This window comes from Oncorhynchus tshawytscha, linkage group LG33, assembly GCF_018296145.1.
Source record: "Oncorhynchus tshawytscha isolate Ot180627B linkage group LG33, Otsh_v2.0, whole genome shotgun sequence".
NCBI lineage: Eukaryota > Metazoa > Chordata > Actinopteri > Salmoniformes > Salmonidae > Oncorhynchus > Oncorhynchus tshawytscha.
The window spans coordinates 34,537,874-34,553,279 of NC_056461.1; the positions used below are offsets into that span (position 1 = coordinate 34,537,874).

Genomic DNA, 15,406 nt, shown 5'->3' on the forward strand with positions numbered 1-15,406 from the left:
AGTTTACGTACACCTTAGCCAAATACATTTAAACTCAGTTTTTCACAATTACTGACATTTAATCCAAGTAAAAATTCCCTGTCTTAGGTCAGTTAGGATCACCACTTTATTTTAAGAATGTGAAATGTCAGAATAATAGTGGAGAGAATGATTTATTTCAGCTTTTATTTCTTTCATCACATTCCCAGTGGGTCAGAAATTTACATACACCCAAATAGTACTTGGTAGCATTGCCTTTAAATTGTTTAACTCGGGTCTAACATTTCAGGTAGCCTTCCACAAGCTTCCAACAATAAGTTGGGTGAATTTTAGACCATTCCTCCTGATAGAGCTGGTGTAACTGAGTTAGGCCATTTTGCCACAACTTTGGAAGTATGCTTGGGGTCATTCTTCATTTGGAAGACCCATATGTGACTAAGCTTTAACTTCCTGACTGATGTCTTGAGATGTGTCTTCAATATATCCACCTAAATCTCCTCCTCATGATGCTATCTATTTTGTGAAGTGCACCAGTCCCTCCTGCAGCAAAGCACCCCCACAACATGATGCTGCCACCCCTGTGCTATAACGGTTGGGATGGTGTTCTTCGGCGTGCAAGACTCCCTCTTTTTCCTCCAATCCTAACAATGGTCATTATGGCCAAACAGTTCTATTTTTGTTTCATCAGACCAGTGGACATTTTTCCAAAAAGTACAATCTTTGTCCCCATGTGCAGTTGCAAACCGTAGTCTTGCTTTTTGATGGCGTTTTTGGAGCAGTGGCTTCTTCCTTGCTGAGCAGCCTATCAGGTTATGTTGATATAGGACTCATTTTTACTGTGGATATAGAATATAGAATATAGAGTACCTGTTTCCTCCAGCATCTTCACAAGGTCCTTTGCTGTTGTTCTGGGATTGATTTGCACTTTTCACTCCAAAGTACGTTCATCTCTAGGAGACAGAATGTGTCTCCTTCCTGAGTGGTATGATGGCTGCGTGGTTCCATGGTGTTTATACTTGCACACTATTGTTTGTACAGATGAACATGGTACCTTTAGGCATTTGGAAATTGCTCCCAAGGATGAACCAGACTTGTGGAGGTCTACAATCTTTTTCTGAGGTCTTGGCTGATTTCTTTTGATTTTCCCATGATGTCAAGCAAAGAGGCACTGAGTTTGAAGGTAGGCCTTGAAATACATCCACAGGTACACCTCCAGTTGACTGAAATTATGTCAATTAGCCTATCAGAAGCTTCTAAAGCCATGACATAATTTTCTGGAATTTTCCAAGCTGTTTAAAGGCACAGTCAACTTAGTGTATGTTAACATCTGACCCACTGGAATTGTGATACAGTGAATTATAAGTGAAATAATCTGTCTGTAAACAATTGTTGGAAAAATGACTTGTGTCATGCACAAAGTAGATGTCCTAACCGACTTGCCAAAACTATAGTTTGTTAACAAGACATTTGTGGATTGGTTGAAAAACGAGTTTTAATGACTCCAACCTAAGTGTATGTAAACTTCAACTGTATACCTTTCATAATATTTCCCATAATGTTATTAGCCATCTCCTCTTTCTCTCTCTATTGTTGCTTCATTCCTTCGTCGCTTTCAACAGTTAAATTAAATATGTTTGGTTGTCCTTATATTCATCATTCTAATGACACCCATGAATAATATAGGACTAGAACTAGATGCAGAAGGCTTTCACTTCTCTTCAGGAAGATTGAAGGGTTATGGGTCTGAATAAATAACTGCTACAGCCTACCGTCATCACTGGTTCACTCTTCTTTCAATCTACCCGTGAGTTCTATTGGCTGCTGTATTTAACATTCAGCAAGCAAGAGCATTCGTCCCTCTTAAAATAGTCTACTGGTATAATAAATGCAAACATTATTTTTCCCATCAAGCTATTCTAGTCTGGCTCTTCCTGCATGGGACTCAAGAGCTAAGGAGAGTTTTTTAAAGAGAGAAGCCGGAGGTGAGTGCATATTGCGCAAGAGACAGAGGCTCTAAGTTAGAAGCTCATTATGCATAACCCATCATTAATTAGCTGAAAGAGGAGGCTAGGACATATACAGTATATCAATCTTTAACAGGATGATCTATTTTGGATGCAATTTGAATGGAATTGATGGAGAGAGAGACTGCTCACACATGCTCTGATTTAAAGCATCCATTTTCGAGTGATAGGCTGTTTTAAAACTCTGCAACTGCAATTAAATATGGTGAACCCCGAAAGCCAGAAGGAGATGTGTAATTTAGACACGCATTTGGACCTTACAGTAGTATAGGCTATGCTGCAGCCAATGTAGGTCTACCTTTCACAATAAATAACGTCACCATGGTGAGATGCTAGGTCTACCTGTCACAATAAATAAAGTGACCATGGTGAGATGCTAGGTCTACCTGTCACAAGAAATAAAGTGACCATAGTGAGAAAGGTCTACCTGTCACAAGAAATAACGTCACCATGGTGAGATGCTAGGTCGACCTGTCACAAGAAATAACGTCACCATGGTGAGATGCTAGGTCTACCTGTCACAAGAAATAAAGTGACCATGGTGAGATGCTAGGTCTACCTGTCACAAGAAATAACGTCACCATGGTGAGATGCTAGGTCTACCTGTCACAAGAAATAACGTCACCATGGTGAGATGCTAGGTCTACCTGTCACAAGAAATAAAGTGACCATGGTGAGAAAGGTCTACCTGTCACAAGAAATAAAGTCACCATGGTGAGATGCTAGGTCTACCTGTCACAAGAAATAACGTCACCATGATGAGATGCTAGGTCGACCTGTCACAAGAAATAACGTCACCATGGTGAGATGCTAGGTCTACCTGTCACAAGAAATAAAGTGACCATGGTGAGAAAGGTCTACATGCATTGTGAAGTACTCCATACTGAGATGAGCTCTCCCACCCTGAGCGTTGATTCATCATGCAGAGGCCATAGAGAAGCCAGATTTCGACATTGCATGTAATTAAACAGTTCCATTTCACGCCATGCTGTTCATATAAATAACTTATTATAATTTACCGGTTTCTCGCCATTATTTATCCCGGGAAAAGGGTGTGGTTTTGGGCTGTAAACTCGGTAAGTCTCAGTAACCGTGTTTCTGCAATTCAACCCTAGTTACCACCCCTCAGTGACAGACCTCTGCTGTCAACCCCTTACCAGTTACTACCCCTAAGTGGCAGTCCTCTACTGTCAACCCCTTACCAGTTACCACCCCTCAGTGACAGACCTCTACTGTCAACCCCTTACCAGTTACCACCCCTAAGTGGCAGTCCTCTACTGTCAACCCCTTACCAGTTACCACCCCTCAGTGACAGACCTCTACTGTCAACCCCTTACCAGTTACCACCCCTAAGTGGCAGTCCTCTACTGTCAACCCCTTACCAGTTACCACCCCTCAGTGGCAGTCCTCTACTGTCAACTCCTTACCACTTACCACCCCTCATGCTCTGATTTAATTCAACCCTAGTTACCACCCCTCAGTGACAGTCCTCTACTGTCAACCCCTTACCAGTTACCACCCCTAAGTGACAGTACTCTACTGTCAACCCCTTACCAGTTACCACCCCTAAGTGGCAGTCCTCCACTGTCAACCCCTTACCACTTACCACCTCTCAGTGACAGTCCTCTACTGCCAACCCCTTACCAGTTACCAGCCCTCAGTGACAGACCTCTACTGTCAACCCCTTACCACTTACCACCCCTAAGTGGCAGTCCTCTACTGTCATCCACTTACCGGTTACTACCCCTCAGTAACAGTCCTCTACTGTCAACCCCTTAACACTTACCACCCCTCAGTGACAGTCATCTACTGTCAACCCCTTAGCAGTTACTACCCCTAAGTGGCAGTCCTCTACTGTCAACCACTTACCACCCCTCAGTGACAGTCCTTTACTGTCAACCCCTTACCACTTACCACTCCTCAGTTACAGTCCTCTACTGTCAACCCCTTACCAGTTACTACCCCTCAGTGGCAGTCCTCTACTGTCAACCCCTTACCAGTTACCACCCCTCAGTGACAGTCCTCTACTGTCAACCCCTCACCAGTCACCTCAACGCAATCAAGACAAAGCTGATCGTGGACTACAGGAAAAGGAGGGCCCGTGGACACTCCCATTCACATCGACGGGGCTATAATGGAGGGGGTTGAGAGCTTCCACATTACCAACAAACTATCATGGTCCAAACACAGGGCATGACAATGCCTATTCTCCCTCAGGAGACTGAAAAGATTTGGCATGGGTCCTTAGATCCTCAAAAGGTTCTACAGCTGCCCCATCGAGAGCATCCTGACTGGTTGCATCACTGCCTGGTATGGCAACTGCTCGACCTCTGACCACACGGCACTACAGAGGGTAGTGCATACGGCTCAGTACATCACCGGGGCCGATGTACTGGGCCATCACCGGGGCCAAGCTTCCTGCCATCCAGGACCTCTATACCAGGCGGTGTCAGAGGAAGGCCCTAAAAATGGTCAAAGACTCCAGCCACCCTAGTCATAGACTGTTCTCTCTGCTACCGCACGGAAAGCGGTACCGGAGCACCAAGTCTAGGTCCAAGAAGTGTCTAAACAGCTCTATCCCCAAGTCATAAGACTCCTCAACATCTAATCAAATGGCTTTTACAGACTATTTGCATTGCCCCCACCCCCCATTTACGCTGCTGCTAACAGGTGCCTCCACACATTGAGTCTGTGTCGGTACCCTCTGTATATAGCCTCGCTATTGTTATTTTACTACTGCTCTTTAATTATTTGTTATTATTTGTTACTTTTATAAATTTTTAGGTATTTTCTTAAAACTGCATTGTTGGTTAAGGGCTTCTAAGTAAGTATTTCACTGTAAGGTGTTGTTGTATTCAAGGCATGTGACAAATACAATTTGATTTGATTTGGAACCTCTGCCTTCTCCACTGTAATCTCTGTCTTCTCCACTGTAACCTCTGTCTTCTCCACTGTAACCTCTGTCTTCTCCACTGTAACCTCTGTCTTCTCCACTGTAACCTCCTCCTTCTCCACTGTAACCTCCCCCATCTCCACTGTAACCTCTGTCTTCTCCAATGTAATCTCTGTCTTCTCCACTGTAACCTCCCCCATCTCCACTGTAACCTCTGTCTTCTCCACTGTAACCTCTGTCTTCTCCAATGTAACCTCTGTCTTCTCCACTGTAATCTCTGTCTTCTCCACTGTAACCTCCCCCATCTCCACTGTAACCTCTGTCTTCTCCACTGTAACCTCTGTCTTCTCCACTGTAATCTCTGTCTTCTCCACTGTAACCTCCCCCATCTTCACTGTAACCTCTGTCTTCTCCACTGTTCATATTAAATATCAATCAATCAATCAATCAAATGTATTTATAAAGCCCTTTTTACATCAGCTGATGTCACAAAGTGCTGTACAGAAACCCAGCCTAAAACCCCAAACAGCAAGCAATGCAGGTGTAGAAGCACAGTGGCTAGGAAAAATTCCCTAGAAAGGCCAGAACCTAGGAAGAAACCTAGAGAGGAACCAGGCTATGAGGGGCTGTGCCGGGTGGAGATTATAACAGAACATGGCCAAGATGTTCAAATGTTCATAGATGACCAACAGGGTCAAAAAATAATAATCACAGTGGTTGTAGAGGGTGCAACAGGTAAGCACCTCAGGAGTAAATGTCAGTTGGCTTTTCATAGCCAATCATTCAGAGTATCTCTACCGCTCCTGCTGTCTCTAGAGAGTTGAAAACAGCAGGTCTGGGACAGGTAGCACGTCTCGTGAACAGGTCAGAGTTCCATAGCCACAGGCAGAACAGTTGAAACTGGAGCAGCAGCACGGCCAGGTGGACTGGGGACAGCAAGGAGTCATCAGGCCAGGTAGTCCTGAGAAATGGTCCTAGGGCTCAGCTCCTCAGAGAGAGAGAGAAAGAGAGAGAGAGAGTGAATTAGAGAGAGCATACTTAAATTCACACACGACACCGGATAAGACAGGATAAATACTCCAGATATAACAGACTGACCCTAGCCCCCCGAGATATAAACTACTGCAGCATAAATACTGGAGGCTGAGACAGGAGCGGTCGGGAGACACTGTGGCCCCCCAAACAGGCAGGATATAACCCCACCCACTTTGCCAAAGCACAGCCCCCACGCCACTAGAAGGATCTCTTCAACCACCAACTTAGCATCCTGAGACAAGGCCGAGTATAGCCCACAAAGATCTCTGCCACGGCACAACCCAAGGGGGGGCGCCAACCCGGACAGGAAGATCACATCAGTGACTCAACCCACTCAAGTGACGCACCCCTCCTAGGGACGGCATGGAAGAGCACCAGTAAGCCAGTGACTCAGCCCCTGTACTAGGGTTAGAGGCAGAGAGAATCCAGGTGGAGAGAGGGGAACCGGCCAGGCAGAGACTGCAAGGGCGGTTCGTTACTCCAGTGCCTTTCCGTTCACCTTCACACTCCTGGGCCAGACTACACTCAATCAAAGGACCTACTGAAGAGATGAGTCTTCAAGAAAGACTTGAAGCTTGAGACCGAGTCTGCATCTCTCACATGGGTAGGCAGACCATTCCATAAAAATTGAGCTCTATAGGAGAAAGCCCTGCCTCCAGCTGTTTGCTTTGAAATTCTAGGGACAGTAAGGAGGCCTGCATCTTGTGACCATAGCGTACGTGTAGGTATGTATGGCAGGACCAAATCGGAAAGATAGGTAGGAGCAAGCCCATGTAATGCTTTGTAGGTTTAGCAGTAAAAAACCTTGAAATCAGCCCTTGCCTTAACAGGAAGCCAGTGTAGAAAGGCTAGCACTGGAGTAATATGATCACATTTTTTTGTTCTAGTCTAGATTCTAGCAGCCTTATTTAGCACTAACTGAAGTTTATTTAGTGCTTTATCCAGGTAGCCGGAAAGTAGATGTCACGCCCTGAGCTTTTTATGTCTCTATTTTGGTTTGGTCAGGGTGTGATTTGGGTGGGCATTCTATTTTCTATGTTTTGTATTTCTTCGTTTTGGCCGGGTATGGTTCTCAATCAGGGACAGCTGTCTATCGTTGTCTCTGATTGGGAACCATACTTAGGCAGCCCTCCCACCTGTGATTGGGGGTAGTTAAATTTGTTTGTGGCACATAGCCCTTAAGCTTCACGGCTGTTTTGTATTGTTTATTGTTTTTGTCGGCGTCATTTCTAATAAAGGGAATATGTACGCTCACCACGCTGCGCTTTGGTCCTCTTCTTCAGACAGCCGTGACAGTAGAGCATTGCAGTAGTCTAACCTAGAAGTGACAAAAGCATGTATTAATTTTTGTGCATCATTTTTGGACAGAAAGTTTCAGATTTTTGCAATGTTACGTAGATGTAAAAAAGCTGTCCTTGAAACAATCTTGATATGTTCGTCAAGTGAGACCAGGGTCCAGAGTAATGCCAAGGTCCTTCACAGTTTTATTTGAGACAACTGTACAACCATCAAGATTAATTATCAGATTCAATATCTCTTTTTTTCTTGGGACCTAGAACAAGCATCTCTGTTTTGTCCGAGTTTAAAAGTAGAAGATTTGCCGCCATCACTTCCTTATGTCTGAAACACAGGCTTCCAAGAAGGGCAATTTTGGGGTTTCACCATGTTTCATCGACATGTACAGCTGTGTGTCGTCCGCATAGCAGTGAAAGTTAACATTATGATTCCGAATGACACCACCAAGAGGTAAAATATATAGTGAAAACAATAGTGGTCCTAAAACAGAGCCTTGAGGAACACCGGAATGTACTGTTGATTTATCGGAGGACAAACCATCCACAGAGACAAACTGATATCTTTCCGACAGATAAGATCTAACCCAGGCCAGAACTTGTCCGTGTTGACCAATTTAGGTTTCCCATCTCTCCAAAAGAATGTGGTGATCGATGGTATCAAAAGCAGCACTAAGGTCTAGGAGCACAAGGACAGATGCAGAGCCTCGGTCTGATGCCATTAAATGGTCATTTACCACCTTCACAAGTGCAGTCTCAGTGCTATGATGGGGTCTAAAGCCGGATTATGCATGTTATATACATTGTTTGTCTTCAGGAAGGCAGTGAGTTGCCGTGCAACAGCTTTTTCTAAAATTTGAGAGGAATGGGAGATGCGATATAGGCCGATAGTATTTTATATTTTCTGGGTCAAGGTTTGGCTTTTTAAGAGAGGCTTTATTACTGCCACTTTTAGTGAGTTTGGTACACATCCGGTCGATAGAGAGCCATTTATTATGTTCAACATAGGAGAGCCAAGCACAGGAAGCAGCTCTTTCAGTAGTTTAGTTGGAATAGGGTCCAGTATGCAGCTTGAAGGTTTAGAGGCCATGATTATTTTCATCAATGTGTCAAGAGATATAGTACTAAAAAACTTGGTTCAGAGATCAAGGCTTTTGTGGTTATTTTAAAGATCTTAATTGGGAGAAATGTGTCTGTGTCTCCACTCTCTACAGTGTCTGCAGGCTCTGGACTTCCTGCACTCCAACCAGGTGATCCACAGAGACATCAAGAGTGACAACATCCTGCTGGGCATGGACGGCTCAGTCAAGCTCAGTAAGTCACCTCACCAGTAGGGGACAGGCAGGGACCAGGGTGGAATGATGCAGTCAATGGTATGTTGGTAGAGAGAGTCATGTGGAAATGGATGGGATTGGGGGAAAGAGTCATGTGGGAAATGAGTGGAGTTGAAAACAATGTCTAACGTGTTTCTCTCTCCCTGCAGCCGACTTTGGGTTCTGTGCCCAGATCACCCCAGAGCAGAACAAGCGAAGCACCATGGTGGGCACGCCCTATTGGATGGCACCCGAGGTCGTGACCCGTAAGGCCTACGGGCCCAAGGTGGACATCTGGTCCCTGGGTATCATGGCTATAGAGATGGTGGAGGGAGAACCTCCCTACCTTAATGAGAACCCTCTCAGGGTAAGACTGAAACACACCATCTACACTACACACATCCAGGGAAAGTATTCGGCCCCCTTGAACTTTGTGACCTTTTGCCACATTTCAGGTTTTAAACATAAAGATATAAAACTGTATTTTTTTGTGAAGAATCAACAACAAGTGGGACACAATCATGAAGTGGAACGACATTTATTGGATATTTCAAACTTTTTTAACAAATCAAAAACTGAAAAATTGGGAAAGAACTGAAAACTGCTGTTCACAAATGCTCTCCATCCAACCTCACTGAGTTCGAGCTGTTTTGCAAGGAGGAATGGGAAAAAATTTCAGTCTCTCGATGTCCAAACTGATAGAGACATACCCCAAGCAACTTACAGCTGTAATCGCAGCAAAAGGTGACGCTACAAAGTATTAACTTAAGGGGGCTGAATAATTTTGCACGCCCAATTTTTCAGTTTTTGATTTGTTAAAAAAGTTTGAAATATCCAATAAATGTCGTTCCACTTCATGATTGTGTCCCACTTGTTGTTGATTCTTCACAAAAAAATACAGTTTTATATCTTTATGTTTGAAGCCTGAAATGTGGCAAAAGGTCGCAAAGTTCAAGGGGGCCGAATACTTTCGCAAGGCACTGTATTTGATCAGTAACTGATTAGCCCTCTCCACCCCTCTTTCCTTCTCCTCAGGCTCTGTACCTAATCGCCACCAACGGGACTCCAGAGCTGCAGAACCCTGAACGTCTGACCTCCGTGTTCAGAGACTTCCTCAACCGCTGCCTGGAGATGGACGTGGACCGCAGAGACTCAGCCAAGGAGCTCCTCCAGGTACACAACAACCCCACCCTGACCAAAACATAACCTATGTAAACCTGACCCCTCTAACATAACCCAAAGCTGACCACTAACATAAACCTAACCTAAACCTGACCACTCTAACATAACTCAATCCTGACCACTCTAACATAACCCTAACCTAAACCTGACCACTCTAACATAACCCAAAGCTGACCACTAACATAACCCTAACCTAAACCTGACTACTCTAACATAACCCTAATCTAAACCTGACCACTCTTAACATAACTCAACCCTGACCACTCTAACATAACCCAAAGCTGACCACAAACATAACCCTAACCTAAACCTGACTACTCCAACCCAACCCTAACCTAAACCTGACTACTCTTAACATAACTCAACCCTGACCACTCTAACATAACCCAAAGCTGACCACAAACATAACCCTAACCTAAACCTGACTACTCCAACCCAACCCTAACCTAAACCTGACTACTCCAACCCAACCCTAACCTAAACCTGACTACTCTTAACATAACTCAACCCTGACCATTCTAACATAACCCTAACCTAAACCTGACCATTCTAACATAACCCAACCCTGACCACTCTAACATAACCCAACCCTGACCACTCTAACATAACCTAAACCTGACCACTCTAACATAACCCTAACCTAAACCTGACCATTCTAACATAACCCAACCCTGACCACTCTAGCATAGCCCAACCCTGACCACTCTAACATAACCCAAAGCTGACCACTAACATAACCCTAACCTAAACCTGACCACTCTAACATAACCCAACCCTGACCACTCTAACATAACCCAAAGCTGACCACTAACATAACCCTAACCTAAACCCGACCACTCTAACATAACTCAACCCTGACCACTCTAACATAACCCAACCCTGACCACTCTAACATAACTCAACCCTGACCACTCAAGCATAACCCAACCCTGACCACTCCAACATAACCCTAACCTAAACCTGACCACTCCAACATAACTCACACCTGACCACTCTAACATAACCCTAACCTAAACCTGACCACTCTAACATAACCCAAAGCTGACCACTAACATAACCCTAACCTAAACCTGACTACTCTAACATAACCCTAATCTAAACCTGACCACTCTAACATAACTCAACCCTGACCACTCTAACATAACCCAAAGCTGACCACAAACATAACCCTAACCTAAACCTGACTACTCCAACCCAACCCTAACCTAAACCTGACCACTCTTAACATAACTCAACCCTGACCACTCTAACATAACCCTAACCTAAACCTGACCATTCTAACATAACCTAACCCTGACCACTCTAACATAACCCAAAGCTGACCACAAACATAACCCTAACCTAAACCTGACTACTCCAACCCAACCCTAACCTAAACCTGACTACTCTTAACATAACTCAACCCTGACCACTCTAACATAACCCTAACCTAAACCTGACCATTCTAACATAACCCAACCCTGACCACTCTAACATAACCCAACCCTGACCACTCTAACATAACCTAAACCTGACCACTCTAACATAACCCTAACCTAAACCTGACCATTCTAACATAACCCAACCCTGACCACTCTAGCATAGCCCAACCCTGACCACTCTAACATAACCCTAACCTAAACCTGACCACTCTAACATAACCCAAAGCTGACCACTAACATAACCCTAACCTAAACCCGACCACTCTAACATAACTCAACCCTGACCACTCTAACATAACCCAAAGCTGACCACTAACATAACCCTAACCTAAACCCGACCACTCTAACATAACTCAACCCTGACCACTCTAACATAACCCAACCCTGACCACTCTAACATAACCCTAACCTAAACCTGACCATTCTAACATAACCCAACCCTGACCACTCCAACATAACCCTAACCTAAACCTGACCACTCCAACATAACTCACACCTGACCACTCTAACATAACCCTAACCTAAACCTGACCACTCTAACATAACCCAAAGCTGACCACTAACATAACCCTAACCTAAACCTGACTACTCTAACATAACCCTAATCTAAACCTGACCACTCTAACATAACTCAACCCTGACCACTCTAACATAACCCAAAGCTGACCACAAACATAACCCTCACCTAAACCTGACTACTCCAACCCAACCCTAACCTAAACCTGACCACTCTTAACATAACTCAACCCTGACCACTCTAACATAACCCTAACCTAAACCTGACCATTCTAACATAACCTAACCCTGACCACTCTAGCATAGCCCAACCCTGACCACTCTAACATTAACCTAAACCTGACTACTCCAACCCAACCCTAACCTAAACCTGACCACTCTAACATAACCCTAACCTAAACCTGACCATTCTAACATAACCCAACCCTGACCACTCTAACATAACCCAACCCTGACCACTCTAACATAACCCAACCCTGACCACTCTAACATAACCTAAACCTGACCACTCTAACATAACCCTAACCTAAACCTGACCATTCTAACATAACCCAACCCTGACCACTCTAGCATAGCCCAACCCTGACCACTCTAACATAACCCTAACCTAAACCTGACCACTCTAACATAACCCAAAGCTGACCACAAACATAACCCTAACCTAAACCTGACTACTCCAACCCAACCCTAACCTAAACCTGACCACTCTTAACATAACCCAACCCTGACCACTCTAACATAACTCAACCCTGACCACTCTAACATAACCCTAACCTAACCCTGACCACTCTAACATAACCCAACCCTGACCACTCTAACATAACTCAACCCTGACTACTCTTAACATAACTCAACCCTGACCACTCTAACATAACCCTAACCTAAACCTGACCATTCTAACATAACCCAACCCTGACCACTCTAACATAACCAAACCCTGACCACTCTAACATAACCTAAACCTGACCACTCTAACATAACCCTAACCTAAACCCGACCACTCTAACATAACTCAACCCTGACCACTCTAACATAACCCAACCCTGACCACTCTAACATAACTCAACCCTGACCACTCAAGCATAACCCAACCCTGACCACTCCAACATAACCCTAACCTAAACCTGACCACTCCAACATAACTCACACCTGACCACTCTAACATAACCCTAACCTAAACCTGACCACTCTAACATAACCCAAAGCTGACCACTAACATAACCCTAACCTAAACCTGACTACTCTAACATAACCCTAACCTAAACCTGACCATTCTAACATAACCTAACCCTGACCACTCTAGCATAGCCCAACCCTGACCACTCTAACATAACCCTAACCTAAACCTGACTACTCCAACCCAACCCTAACCTAAACCTGACCACTCTTAACATAACTCAACCCTGACCACTCTAACATAACCCTAACCTAAACCTGACCATTCTAACATAACCCAACCCTGACCATTCTAACATAACCCAACCCTGACCACTCTAACATAACCCAACCCTGACCACTCTAACATAACCTAAACCTGACCACTCTAACATAACCCTAACCTAAACCTGACCATTCTAACATAACCCAACCCTGACCACTCTAGCATAGCCCAACCCTGACCACTCTAACATAACCCTAACCTAAACCTGACCACTCTAACATAACCCAAAGCTGACCACAAACATAACCCTAGCCTAAACCTGACTACTCCAACCCAACCCTAACCTAAACCTGACCACTCTTAACATAACCCAACCCTGACCACTCTAACATAACTCAACCCTGACCACTCTAACATAACCCAACCCTGACCACTCTAACATAACTCAACCCTGACTACTCTTAACATAACTCAACCCTGACCACTCTAACATAACCCTAACCTAAACCTGACCATTCTAACATAACCCAACCCTGACCACTCTAACATAACCCAACCCTGACCACTCTAACATAACCTAAACCTGACCACTCTAACATAACCCTAACCTAAACCTGACCATTCTAACATAACCCAACCCTGACCACTCTAGCATAGCCCAACCCTGACCACTCTAACATAACCCTAACCTAAACCTGACCACTCTAACATAACCCAAAGCTGACCACTAACATAACCCTAACCTAAACCCGACCACTCTAACATAACTCAACCCTGACCACTCTAACATAACCCAACCCTGACCACTCTAACATAACTCAACCCTGACCACTCAAGCATAACCCAACCCTGACCACTCCAACATAACCCTAACCTAAACCTGACCACTCCAACATAACTCACACCTGACCACTCTAACATAACCCAACCCTGACCACTCTAACATAACTCAACCCTGACCACTCTAACATAACACAACCCTGACCACTCTAACATAACCCAACCCTGACCACTCTAACATAACTCAACCCTGACCACTCTAACATAACCCAACCCTGACCACTCGAACATAACTCAACCCTGACCACTCTAACATAACCCAACCCTGACCACTCGAACATAACCCTAACCTAAACCTGACCACTCTAACATAACCCAAAGCTGACCACAAACATAACCCTAACCTAAACCTGACCACTCTAACATAACCCTAACCTAAACCTGGCCACTCTAACATAACCCAACCCTGACAACTCTAACATAACCCAACCCTGACCAATCTAGAATAACCCAACCCTGACCACTCTAGCATAACCCTAACCTAAACCTGACCACTCTAACATAACCCTAACCTAAACCTGACCACTCTAACATAACCCAACCCTGACCACTCTAACATAACCCAACCCTGACCACTCTAGCATAACCCTAACCTAAACCTGACCACTCTAACATAACCCTAACCTAAACCTGACCACTCTAACATAACCCAAATCTGACCACACCAACTAGTCTACTCCTACATTACTATAGCAACATGCATGCCACACCCACCTGAGGAGCTGTCTTTTCAGCCATCTATGTCCTGAGGGGTGCAAAATCCACTTGTTACTTAAATCTGTCTGGATTGATTGCTTTCATTTTACTCCTACAACTCTTTCATACTGTTGCTTGTGGCTGTCGTTTTTCCCCGTTAACGTTATCACATTATGTTTGTAATGACCTGTCAAACACACCCCGGTAATGGCTGAAATGGGCTCAATGCAATACATTGTCTTTCCGTTGCATCCATAAGATTGCTGAAGCTTTGTCTGGGATTTAACACATCAGATAGACATTTACATCATAAGAAAGATAACTTTATTTTGAGGGGAATACATTTTTTGTGGAATTGAAAAAAGTAATCATTTAAAATACACTGCTCAAAAAAATAAAGGGAACACTAAAATAACATCCCAGATCTGAATGAATGAAATATTCTTATTAAATACTTTTTTCTTTACATAGTTGAATGTGCTGACAACAAAATCACACAAAAATTATCAATGGAAATCAAATGTATCAACCCATGGAGGTCTGGATTTGGAGTCACACTCAAAATTAAAGTGGAAAACCACACGACAGGCTGATCCAACTTTAATGTAATGTCCTTAAAACAAGTCAAAATGAGGCTCAGTAGTGTGTGTGGCCTCCACGTGCCTGTATGACCTCCCTACAATGCCTGGGCATGCTCCTGATGAGGTGGCAGATGGTCTCCTGAGGGATCTCCTCCCAGACCTGGACTAAAGCATTCGCCAACTCCGGGCAGTCTGTGGTGTAACGTGGCGTTGGTGGATGGAGCGAGACATGATGGGGCGACAGGGTAGCCTA

General features: G+C 44.3%; 1 protein-coding gene across 2 annotated transcripts in view; it reads left to right on the forward strand.

Moving 5' to 3' along the window:
* Nucleotides 1-15,406, forward strand: part of LOC112231277 (serine/threonine-protein kinase PAK 3-like) — a 126,728-nt gene that overhangs the window by 104,010 nt on the left and 7,312 nt on the right. For both annotated transcript variants that reach the window (XM_042311081.1, XM_042311082.1), the window contains 3 exons: nt 8,438-8,537; nt 8,707-8,903; nt 9,572-9,709. In XM_042311081.1, the coding sequence (XP_042167015.1) occupies nt 8,438-8,537; nt 8,707-8,903; nt 9,572-9,709 (435 nt within the window). The remainder of the gene's footprint in view (nt 1-8,437; nt 8,538-8,706; nt 8,904-9,571; nt 9,710-15,406) is intronic.